General features: G+C 40.7%; 1 protein-coding gene across 1 annotated transcript; it reads left to right on the top strand.

Annotated features, from left to right (window-relative positions):
- The first annotated feature begins 8,197 nt into the window (after positions 1-8,197).
- LOC124270929 (GTP-binding protein 8-like) lies at positions 8,198-12,876 on the top strand. The gene is made up of 6 exons (XM_046706029.1): positions 8,198-8,570; positions 9,390-9,488; positions 10,154-10,284; positions 10,781-10,880; positions 12,037-12,158; positions 12,307-12,876. Exons 1-6 carry the CDS (start codon positions 8,211-8,213, stop codon positions 12,386-12,388), a joined length of 894 nt encoding a protein of 297 aa, XP_046561985.1. The 5' UTR covers positions 8,198-8,210; the 3' UTR covers positions 12,389-12,876.
- Positions 12,877-13,140: the final 264 nt, after the last annotated feature.

The raw sequence follows: 13,140 nt of genomic DNA on the forward strand, positions 1-13,140 counted from the left end.
CACAATACAAAGGCGTGGATGACAAGTGAGCTGTTTTGTGATTGGTTAATGTACTTTGACAGACAGATGTGGACTTAAAGTGATTTTGCTTTACGACAATGCTGCAAGTCACAAGTATGCTTCGCTAAGTTTGCGAAATGTGACTAAATACCACGTCTCATATTCAACCGATGGATGTAGGAATAATTCGGACATTCAAGGCATACTACAATAGATCGCTTGTTAGACATTACCTCCTGTGCTGAGGAAGGACGTGATCAGACACGTCGGATCAACATGCGGATGTCACTCGGTAAAATTATTGATGTGATGAATTAAGCTTTACATTAAATGCTTATTTGTTTTATCTAGATTCGTGTCGTTTTTGTAATAGTTAGGGAAGCAACTTGGGTCTTGATTCAGTAGTCCGGACTATTCGCAATCCGGACGAATTTACTGAGAAACGCAACCGTCCGGATTAACGAGGCTTCACTGTACTACATCACGGATATATGTTATGTGCACCGAAACCTCTGACGTTGCAACTGGAATTTGGCTGGTGCAACTGGGTCTTTATCTTAGGTTGCACCTGGTGCAAGTAGGTTAACATTTCTTAAATCAAGCCCTGTTAATCATCCCCTATGCAATAAACATGTTTCGCCTCCCCAAGGCTCATCAGTTCAGCTTGGATTTCTCATCAATAAAGACTGAGAAGACTGCAGACATGTTTTGGTTGTTTTTTTTCCTTGTGTGTGGCAATAACAACTATAAATTTTCTTGAGTATTCACTTCTTTTTTTCATTTGCGAATCAGTGTCACTGCTACAGTAATGTTTTTTGCAAATATAATTCAGTGTCACTACCAAAACATTTTCTTTTCACTGTGAAATCATTGTACAGACACATCATTGATGCTTGCTTGACAATAACTAACGCTTCCCTTGAACACTGGTCAGAAACTGTCTTTCTTAGCAATCAGGACAGAACCAATCACCCTTGGTTCAGTCTTCAACTTCATACATTTGAGGGGTGGTGGGGTAGCCTAGTGGTTTAAGCGTTGGCTCGTCACGCCGAAGACCCGGGTTCGATTCCCCACATGGGCACAATGTGTTAAGCCCATTTCTGGTGTCCCCCGCCGTGATATTGCTGGAATATTGCTAAAAGCGGCGTAAAACTAAACTCAGTCAGTCAGTCAGTCAGTCATACATTTGAAGTGAAACCACTCAAAGGGTTTATTTGGACAATCATCTGAGTCACAGACAATCATCCGCCCCTGTTTTGCACCAGCACAGATACAATACAGTCTAAGGTTTTCATCTGATGTATCCAGTTCAATGTCTTGGGTGGTTTGAGATGAAGGGAGAATTTTTTTCTTTGAGACTGTCTTCTTTGGGCGTGTTGCGTCTTTCTTGGATGTAGACTTTACTGTCGTTCCGGAAGTGCTTGTGGTTGGATTGTTTGACCTTGTGTTCAGTGAAATTTCTTGCAGGGTTTTCTTCTCTGGGGATTCCTTTCCTGATTCCACGTCTGTTCGAGGTGTGCTTGGAGTAGACTTGTTGGCTTCAGCATTTACTGAACCTTCTTGAGAGGAAATTCTTGCACTGTAGTATTTTCCAACAAGTTCTGGTAAGACAACTGTGGAAAACAACCTTGATGACTTCTCAACAATATTCTGCCACAGTTCAGGATTGGGTTCGATCCTCTGAACAAAGATGTCCTCAGTTGTCCACATCACAAAGTCACAATAGTCCACATCACATACATAAATTTGCGTCTGAACTTGGAAATAGTATGGGTGATTCTTCTTTAGTTGTAGGCCAGTGGCAGTCTCTTCAAGACATGAACCTTTCCCTCCTCTCACTTTGTCATCTTTCATGCAGAAAGAACACTTGACTTCCAGACATCCTGTCCCGCAGCAATCACAGTCAACCAGCCCATCTGGTGACGCCCCCAGGTACGGAAACTTAGGGTTGATATGAAGACCACTTGTGTCACATTTAAAATTCTGATGATCAACAGCGACAACCTTGTTGTATTTTTGACGAGCTGTCTCCTCATGAGCACATCCCCAAAGTGTAGCAGCATTGGTGAACTTAGTTTCTGTTGGATAACAAATACTTCTCAGAAGACTGGATGAAGGGTCCTCACAGGGAGTCGAACACGCTGCTTTCATCCTTGAAGCTGTTATGCGACCCGCACGAAAGCGATACCACAAAGTTGAATCCGCCTGATCCTTGGTTGCAGATTCAACATTTGCTGCTTCTTCCTCTGATACAGTTACGTTCGACAAAATGTTTCTGCAGTGGTGTAGGAGGTCTTCTTTTGACATAGTAACACAGCTTGCATCAAAAAGCTGTGTTAAAAAAAACACAAGGGGGTACTGAGTCTGTAGGCTTCTTGGTGTGTACGGCTTACTGTATGTCCTGTTAACAGAGAGACAGACTGGCTCCTCATCCTTGATTGCTTCAAAAAATGTGTTGGGTCTTGATGTGGAGACTTTACTGTGCATCTTTTTGACAGGTGTCCTACCTGGAATCTCTGTATCAACACCTTGTGCTTGACAAATCTTTTTGTCCAGTTGTTTCTTCAGGGATTTGGACGAAGTGAAATCAGTTTTATGCAGTGAGGCATAATCCACAGATGTCCTTGATGTTGGAAGCATCCAGTAAGCTGGGGCTTGGGTGACTGTACTGACTTCCCGCAGTCTTACTGTAGCTTCAAGTTCTAAATAAAACAACACTGAAGCAACATGAGAACAGCTCTCACCAAGTCCGGCTTTACAATTACAGTGAGCCGAGACAATCCTGTTGTCATCACATATCATCCATGGATGTAAGCTTGGATCCGAAAGGGACTGTGAATGCATAACTCTTGCCTTTATAATTTTTCGCGACTTCTGAGCTGTCCTGTACTCGTGTACCGAAACTTCCCTCACCCAACCGCACACAAAACGATCATAAGCCTCTAAACTCCTGTAGTTTTGAAAGTCTTGTATGGTGTAATAAGGACTTGGATTAAAGATCAGATAGTTCTCGAGGTCCAGATAGATCACATTCGGAAACAAAGCATGATCCACGCTCCATTCACGCTTATCGATCTGATAGGGATCCACATCTCCAATGTCCGCTATTTTTTCCAAATACCTTGCATGTGCCTGCTTATCGAGTGTCTCCTTATAATTCTGCATCGTTGATAATCACGAGTAGTCGAACGAGAGAATAATGATGAGAAATGCAGTGAAATGACTTCATGAAGTTCTTCGATAAATATAGTCTCTGAACGAGAGTGAAATAGCGACAACCGTTCTAGTAGCGTGCCTACCAAAATGGCCGACGCTAATGCATTGTGGGTAATTTCTATCGAAAGGACGAAGCACTCGATTTCTTAAACACTAAGTTGAATTTAGCGTTGCTTATAAACGTAGCAATTTCTTGAAACTCGGATACGTGTATTGTACCCAGGGTATATACGTCTTTGTAGATACCTTCCATGACTAGTGACGTAGTGTCGTCTACCATACGGCGGCATACCATGGTTTAGTATAACTACCAACCTTAGCGTTAGGATCGCATTGTACAACAGCACCAAGATCAAATGTAATCATCACAATATTATTCATACAGTTAGTGAGACACTGTTATTAGTAATTAAGGAATTGTGATTTTCTTCTTGATCTAAAGCCTTGTACATGCAGTATAAATGAACAAATCCAAATATGTATGTATAGTAACATGAGTAGATATCATTAATAACCGAATGCTGAGAATGGCATAAAACTAAACTAACTCTACGTCAGACTGACTGAATAGTTTGTGAATGACAATGAACATTGATGATTGACGTCTCATTATAATATCGATAAAGAAAAGTGCCAGCACAAAAGATGTGGGCCATTCCACTGAAGAATTGGAACTGTTAAAACTTTTAATTGGTCATTGGTGTTTACTTGTCACAGGAAAAGCCTAACTTGGATACATTGTGTGTCATGTAGACTTCTTGTGTCCCCTGCCGTGATATTGCTGAAATATATACCATAACCATACTCACTAACTCAGTAAGCCTATTTGTTCATGTTGAAATGTTTTACAATAGTCCTTAGGATCTTGATTCATTTGACAGATTCAGCATGAAGACTCCATTGACTTTCTGCCATTTACGCCACCTCAAGAATCAAATGCCGGGATGTTTTACGTATATGAGGAACCAGGCATTGAAGTCATCCACTAGAAGACCCTTGCAAACCGGTTCCAAACATTCTGGTATTGTAGTTAAGAAACAAGATTTGTTCAGGAATCCTCTCTCAAGGCTGCAGCCTTATTTACAGATACCAATATTGTCGGAGAAGGATGACATATTTTCCCCCACACAGACAGAGTTAGAACAGGGCAGATGCTTGTTTAGAAATGACTTGAACACAAAGCATGAGATCAAGTTTCACACTGCCGTAGTTAGATCCAGTACACTGGAGGATTTCCAGATGCCAGAGGTATGTTACAAACTGCTTACAGTGAGTCAAAGTAGTGCTAGAGGAAGGGCTGCACCACTGTTTGGTCAATATAGACAACTTTAATGTATAACAAGTTCTTATTTATTTATTTATTCATTAATTCATTCATTCATTCATTTATATATTTATTTATCTATTTTATTGTTTAAAGTTTTCATGTCCTGTAGGACATATGATCATTAATATTAATAATAAGAAGAATATGTAGTATGTCTACAGGAATAAAATTTTAAAAAGAAAACGTATTAGCACGGAGTATGACATTTCGGTACTGATTCATGTACTGTTACAAGAATTCTTGCATGAAAAGGTGCAAGTAACTCTACCAAAATGTAGCACTCATAAAATAAAAGAATTGTTATTCATAAAGGTTGTCTATGTTGTACTCCAAACGCCTAAAATGCCATTTGAAGTCACTTCTCGTTGTCAGTTAAATTCTCCACTGTGAAACAAGTGCAAAATTGTTGGTTTTATGGTTATAGTTAGAGGTGTGACCATGTGTTGGGATCACAATATGATGCACATCTCAATACTATGGGTGTGATATAATTCATATCCTGATACAGTACTTAAAATTCCATTTGATAGTCATTCTTTTGAAGCACTAGACAAAGATAACTTAAGTGATGAAGAATCACTCAAGGGGATAACCTTTCATACCACCAACTTTATTTTCAAATGCCATATTTTAGAAAAGCACAGCTTTGTGTGGAAACATCAGTCACTGTTTTAATGATTGTTTGCATTTTTATGGATTGCTGGAATATTGCTAAAAGCGGCGTAAAACTAAACTCAGTCAGTCAGTCAGTCAGTCATACATTTGAAGTGAAACCACTCAAAGGGTTTATTTGGACAATCATCTGAGTCACAGACAATCATCCGCCCCTGTTTTGCACCAGCACAGATACAATACAGTCTAAGGTTTTCATCTGATGTATCCAGTTCAATGTCTTGGGTGGTTTGAGATGAAGGGAGAATTTTTTTCTTTGAGACTGTCTTCTTTGGGCGTGTTGCGTCTTTCTTGGATGTAGACTTTACTGTCGTTCCGGAAGTGCTTGTGGTTGGATTGTTTGACCTTGTGTTCAGTGAAATTTCTTGCAGGGTTTTCTTCTCTGGGGATTCCTTTCCTGATTCCACGTCTGTTCGAGGTGTGCTTGGAGTAGACTTGTTGGCTTCAGCATTTACTGAACCTTCTTGAGAGGAAATTCTTGCACTGTAGTATTTTCAACAAGTTCTGGTAAGACAACTGTGGAAAACAACCTTGATGACTTCTCAACAATATTCTGCCACAGTTCAGGATTGGGTTCGATCCTCTGAACAAAGATGTCCTCAGTTGTCCACATCACAAAGTCACAATAGTCCACATCACATACATAAATTTGCGTCTGAACTTGGAAATAGTATGGGTGATTCTTCTTTAGTTGTAGGCCAGTGGCAGTCTCTTCAAGACATGAACCTTTCCCTCCTCTCACTTTGTCATCTTTCATGCAGAAAGAACACTTGACTTCAGACATCCTGTCCCGCAGCAATCACAGTCAACCAGCCCATCTGGTGGCCCCAGGTACGGAAACTTAGGGTTGATATGAAGACCACTTGTGTCACATTTAAAATTCTGATGATCAACAGCGACAACCTTGTTGTATTTTGACGAGCTGTCTCCTCATGAGCACATCCCCAAAGTGTAGCAGCATTGGTGAACTTAGTTTCTGTTGGATAACAAATACTTCTCAGAAGACTGGATGAAGGGTCCTCACAGGAGTCGAACACGCTGCTTTCATCCTTGAAGCTGTTATGCGACCCCAGACAAAGCGATACCACAAAGTTGAATCCGCCTGATCCTTGGTTGCAGATTCAACATTTGCTGCTTCTTCCTCTGATACAGTTACGTTCGACAAAATGTTTCTGCAGTGGTGTAGGAGGTCTTCTTTTGACATAGTAACACAGCTTGCATCAAAAGCTGTGTTAAAAACACAAGGGGTACTGAGTCTGTAGGCTTCTTGGTGTGTACGGCTTACTGTATGTCCTGTTAACAGAGAGACAGACTGGCTCCTCATCCTTGATTGCTTCAAAAAATGTGTTGGGTCTTGATGTGGAGACTTTACTGTGCATCTTTTTGACAGGTGTCCTACCTGGAATCTCTGTATCAACACCTTGTGCTTGACAAATCTTTTTGTCCAGTTGTTTCTTCAGGGATTTGGACGAAGTGAAATCAGTTTTATGCAGTGAGGCATAATCCACAGATGTCCTTGATGTTGGAAGCATCCAGTAAGCTGGGGCTTGGGTGACTGTACTGACTTCCCGCAGTCTTACTGTAGCTTCAAGTTCTAAATAAAACAACACTGAAGCAACATGAGAACAGCTCTCACCAAGTCCGGCTTTACAATTACAGTGAGCCGAGACAATCCTGTTGTCATCACATATCATCCATGGATGTAAGCTTGGATCCGAAAGGGACTGTGAATGCATAACTCTTGCCTTTATAATTTTTAGCGACTTCTGAGCTGTCCTGTACTTTCGTGTGCGAAACTTCCCTCACCCAACCCGCACACAAAACGATCATAAGCCTCTAAACTCCTGTAGTTTTGAAAGTCTTGTATGGTGTAATAAGGACTTGGATTAAAGATCAGATAGTTCTCGAGGTCCAGATAGATCACATTCGGAAACAAAGCATGATCCACGCTCCATTCACGCTTATCGATCTGATAGGGATCCACATCTCCAATGTCCGCTATTTTTTTCCAAATACCTTGCATGTGCCTGCTTATCGAGTGTCTCCTTATAATTCTGCATCGTTGATAATCACGAGTAGTCGAACGAGAGAATAATGATGAGAAATGCAGTGAAATGACTTGCGAGTTCTTCGATAAATATAGTCTCTGAACGAGAGTGAAATAGCGACAACCGTTCTAGTAGCGTGCCTACCAAAATGGCCGACGCTAATGCATTGTGGGTAATTTCTATCGAAAGGACGAAGCACTCGATTTCTTAAACACTAAGTTGAATTTAGCGTTGCTTATAAACGTAGCAATTTCTTGAAACTCGGATACGTGTATTGTACCCAGGGTATATACGTCTTTGTAGATACCTTCCATGACTAGTGACATAGTGTCGTCTACCATACGGCGGCATACCATGGTTTAGTATAACTACCAACCTTAGCGTTAGGATCGCATTGTACAACAGCACCAAGATCAAATGTAATCATCACAATATTATTCATACAGTTAGTGAGACACTGTTATTAGTAATTAAGGAATTGTGATTTTCTTCTTGATCTAAAGCCTTGTACATGCAGTATAAATGAACAAATCCAAATATGTATGTATAGTAACATGAGTAGATATCATTAATAACCGAATGCTGAGAATGGCATAAAACTAAACTAACTCTACGTCAGACTGACTGAATAGTTTGTGAATGACAATGAACATTGATGATTGACGTCTCATTATAATATCGATAAAGAAAAGTGCCAGCACAAAGATGTGGCCATTCCACTGAAGAATTGGAACTGTTAAAACTTTTAATTGGTCATTGGTGTTTACTTGTCACAGGAAAAGCCTAACTTGGATACATTGTGTGTCATGTAGACTTCTTGTGTCCCCTGCCGTGATATTGCTGAAATATATACCATAACCATACTCACTAACTCAGTAAGCCTATTTGTTCATGTTGAAATGTTTTACAATAGTCCTTAGGATCTTGATTCATTTGACAGATTCAGCATGAAGACTCCATTGACTTTCTGCCATTTACGCCACCTCAAGAATCAAATGCCGGGATGTTTTACGTATATGAGGAACCAGGCATTGAAGTCATCCACTAGAAGACCCTTGCAAACCGGTTCCAAACATTCTGGTATTGTAGTTAAGAAACAAGATTTGTTCAGGAATCCTCTCTCAAGGCTGCAGCCTTATTTACAGATACCAATATTGTCGGAGAAGGATGACATATTTTCCCCCACACAGACAGAGTTAGAACAGGGCAGATGCTTGTTTAGAAATGACTTGAACACGAAGCATGAGATCAAGTTTCACACTGCCGTAGTGAGGTCCAGTACACTGGAGGATTTCCAGATGCCAGAGGTATGTTACAAACTGCTTACAGTGAGTCAAAGTAGTGCTAGAGGAAGGGCTGCACCACTGTTTGGTCAATATAGACAACTTTAATGTATAACAAGTTCTTATTTATTTATTCATTCATTCATTCATTCATTCATTCATTCATTTATATATTTATTTATCTATTTTATTGTTTAAAGTTTTCATGTCCTGTAGGACATATGATCATTTAATATTAATAATAAGAAGAATATGTAGTATGTCTACAGGAATAAAATTTTAAAAAAAGAAAAACGTTGTATTACGTGAGTATGACATTTCGGTACTGATTCATGTACTGTTAAGCAAGAATTCTTGCATGAAAAGGTGCAAGTAACTCTACCAAAATGTAGCACTCATAAAATAAAAGAATTGTTATTCATAAAGGTTGTCTATGTTGTACTTCCAAACGTCTAAAATGCCATTTGAAGTCACTGCTTTGTCAGTTAAATTTCTCCACTGTGAAACAGTGCAAAATTGTTGGTTTTATGGTTATAGTTAGAGGTGTGACCATGTGTTGGGATCACAATATGATGCACATCTCAATACTATGGGTGTGATATAATTCATATCCTGATACAGTACTTAAAATTCCATTTGATAGTCATTCTTTTGAAGCACTAGACAAAGATAACTTAAGTGATGAAGAATCACTCAAGGGGGATAACCTTTCATACCACCAACTTTATTTTCAAATGCCATATTTTAGAAAAGCACAGCTTTTGTGTGGAAACATCAGTCACTGTTTTAATGATTGTTTGCATTTTTATGGATGATACTAACACGCAGATATCGTTTGTCCAGGTTGCATTTCTCGGGAGAAGTAACGTGGGCAAGAGCTCTCTCATACAAGCAATGTTTTCAGAAGTACCAAATGTTGAAGTTAGGGTGTCAAGGAAACCAGTAAGTTTGCATGTTGATTTGAATGACATTCCTTCATATTGTCACACTCAAACCGCTATTACATGCAAGACAAATCTTATGGATAACAACTTCTTGATTTATTTTTCACGTTTCTGTGCTAGTTCTTGCCCTTTCTTCAGGTGGATAATGGCGATAGTGAGGTGAGGTGAAATTGTAGTGGTTAGAGCGCCCCCCCGGAGAGCAGAAGGTCATGGGTTCGACCACCGACCGCATCATACCAAAAGACGTTAAAATATGGTACTTGTTGGTCCCTGCCTGGCGCTCAGCATTTATGGGTACAACGAGGACTGGTCTGCTCGGAGTCAGTATAATGTGTCTGAGGGGTATTCATGCTTCACTGCGGCATGGTATCTCAGTGGGCTAGCACTATAAAACCAGCTTAAGTCTTGGCTAGTACAAGCAGCCGCACATACACATGCATGCACGTCGTCATATGAGCGAAATATTTTCAAGCACGACGTTAAACCCAATTTTACCTCACCTCAAGTCCATTACAGAATTGTCAGACTAGAACGTTTACAGATTGCAGTCATGTAGCTGGAATAATGCTGAATATTGCTGAATGAAGCCTTAACAACAACAAAATACAAACTGTTGACACCCTTAACCCTACGTATGTTGACATCATGATTTACTCCCCACAGGGACACACAAAAACATTGAACTTCTTCCAGGTCGGGAAATCTTTTTCCTTGGTGGATATGCCCGGTTATGGCTTCAACATGCCTGAGCACTTCCAGGAGTCGGTGGAGAAGTATCTTCAAACCAGATGCAGGTAGGGCATCCATATACTATCACTCAACATCTCGTCTGTTAAAATTCAGGGTAGATTATCTCATGAGCCCACTGATATAGAGATTGAGTCAGTGAGTTTGGTTTCAGACGACACAATGTGAGTACATGCTCAATGGCTTGGGACTTAATCTGGAGTGTGTGAATGAGTGAGTGTAGTTTTACGCCGCTTTAAGCGATATTCCAGTAACATCACGGCAGGTGACACCAGAAATGTGCTTCACACATTGTACCCATCTGGAGAATCGAACCCAGGTTTTCAGCGTGACAAGGGAACAGGCTACCCCACCACCCTTCACAGTCACACAGGTGGAATATTGCTGAGTGTTACAAATCACTAAATATACAAGCAGACGTTCCTCAGTTATAATTTCTGTTTATCATCTGTGTGCTGGGACCATGAAGGTAAACAGTAGTTTTGGAAAATGTATGAAACTTGAAACTTGTGTGTTAAAAATATGATATTTTTTTTTTTTTAGATTGTGTCGAACATTTATACTGATTGATGGTCAGGTGGGTTTGACTAAAGCTGACGAAGTGGGGCTGAAGATGATGGAAGAATTCAAGATTCCATATGTGGTGAGTTCTGGACACTGGAGTCTGATCACAGGTGTGTGTGTGCACCTATGTCTTGTGACTGGTAGGTGTGGCCATATCTATTAATAGGTTGGTTTGGCTTCTTCTGATGATAGGGGGGTGTGGTCACATCTGATGACAGGTGGATGTGGTCATATCTGATGACAGGTGGGTGTGGTTCCATCTGATGACAAGTGGGTGTGGTCACATCTGTTGACAAGTGGCTGTGGTTCCATATGATGACAAGTGGGTGTGGTCACATCTGTTGACAAGTGGCTGTGGTTCCATATGATGACAGGTGGGTGTGGTTCCATCTGATGACAAGTGGGTGTGGTTTCATCTGAAGACAAGTGGGTGTGGTTCCATATGATGACAAGTGGGTGTGGTCACATCTGTTGACAAGTGGCTGTGGTTCCATCTGATGACAAGTGGGTGTGGTTTAATCTGATGATAAGTGGGTGTGGTTCCATCTGATTACAAGTGGGTGTGGTTCCATCTGATGACAAGTGGGTGTGGTTCCATCTGATGACAAGTGGGTGTGGTTCCATCTGATTACAAGTGGGTGTGGTTCCATCTGATGACAAGTGAGTGTGGTCACATCTGTTGACAAGTGGCTGTGGTTCCATCTGATGACAAGTGGGTGTGGTTTAATCTGATGATAAGTGGGTGTGGTTCCATCTGATTACAAGTGGGTGTGGTTCCATCTGATGACAAGTGGGTGTGGTTCCATCTGATTACAAGTGGGTGTGGTTCCATCTGATGATAAGTGGGTGTGGTTCCATCTGATTACAAGTGGGTGTGGTTTCATCTGATGATAAGTGGGTGTGGTTCCATCTGATGACAAGTGGGTGTGGGTCCATCTGATGACAAGTGGGTGTGGTTCCATCTGATGACAAGTGGGTGTGGTTCCATCTGATTACAAGTGGGTGTGGTTCCATCTGATTACAAGTGGGTGTGGTTACATCTGTTGGCAACTGGTTGGTGCTATGTCTGATGACATTGGTAGTGTTGAGATGTCACCAGCAGGTGGGTTGTGCTATAATGTGAGTGTCAAGTAGGTAGGGCTTTAGACGTTACAAGAGTGCTATTATTTCAAGTTGAAATGTTTATTTTTTTTATATCTCCAGAAATGCACCACCTTGATTCTCTAACATTCCAGGTGGTGATGACAAAAATAGACAAGGCTGGACGTCACACTTTAGTGTCAAACTTGCTCTCCTTCCTTGAAGTCAGGAAAAACAGCACTGGTCACTGCTGCTTCCCACAGCCATTTCTCGTAAGGTAACAGAACGTTCTGTCATGTTTCCAGCATACATTGATCAGTGGTTTCTATCATCATGATCATGTTGAGTCTTTATGATAATTACAGTAATTTGGGGTTTTCATTTCATGTTTTGTTGATGTTTTGTGTCTTCATTGTCTGTTTCAGTTCCAAGAGCGGAGAAGGTCTTGCCTTACTACAGACATTTATAGCATATATCACAGGTTGTATCCATGTTCAGGGCTTGTGATGTCTACCTGGTTCCCCCACAGATGTATACTGCAGTCCTGATGTGTGGACAAAGATAAATAAAAATAGCATCAAGGACAAAAAGCCATGTTCAGGGATTGTGATGTTTACCTGGTTCCCCCACAGATGTAAACTGCAGTCCTGATGTGTGGACAAAGATAAATAAAAATAGCATCAAGGACAAAAAGCCATGTTCAGGGATTGTGATGTTTACCTGGTTCCCCCACAGATGTATACTGCAGTCCTGATGTGTGGACAAAGATAAATAAAAATAGCATCAAGGACAAAAAGCCATGTTCAGGGCTTGTGATGTTTACCTGGTTCCCCCACAGATGTAAACTGCAGTCCTGATGTGTGGACAAAGATAAATAAAAATAGCATCAAGGACAAAAAGCCATGTTCAGGGCTTGTGATGTCTACCTGGTTCCCCCACAGATGCAGTGATGATGTGTCTACCGATGACAGGAGATGTTGAAAATAACGTCAAAAGGAAATATCCATGTTGAGGGCTTGTGATGAATAACTGATATCCCTACAGATGAATACTACTGAGTGTATTATGTAATCTGAGCTGCAATTGGACATACAAATAAAAATAATTAACATAATAAAACTTCCACAATAAATATTTTCCCCTGGTCATTGGATCAGAGGGCACTCACTCAATTTTCACTCTGAACTATAAGGGAAGTAAACAATCTGAGCTAGGATTAAGGTGGTAGAAGGTTGACAGAAGATTACTATTCACCTCAG

The sequence above is a fragment of the Haliotis rubra genome, unplaced genomic scaffold (assembly GCF_003918875.1).
Source record: "Haliotis rubra isolate DU_JTF1 unplaced genomic scaffold, ASM391887v1 Scf1, whole genome shotgun sequence".
Taxonomy (NCBI): Eukaryota; Metazoa; Mollusca; class Gastropoda; order Lepetellida; family Haliotidae; genus Haliotis; species Haliotis rubra.

Excerpts from the sequence above, each read along its gene's own strand:
- LOC124270929 (XM_046706029.1), top strand. The coding sequence starts at position 8,211 with ATGAAGACTCCATTGACTTTCTGCCATTTACGCCACCTCAAGAATCAA. Across the intron at positions 9,489-10,153 it reads TTAGGGTGTCAAGGAAACCA|GGACACACAAAAACATTGAA; the intron begins GTAAGTTTGCAT and ends TACTCCCCACAG. Across the intron at positions 12,159-12,306 it reads CCACAGCCATTTCTCGTAAG|TTCCAAGAGCGGAGAAGGTC; the intron begins GTAACAGAACGT and ends TGTCTGTTTCAG.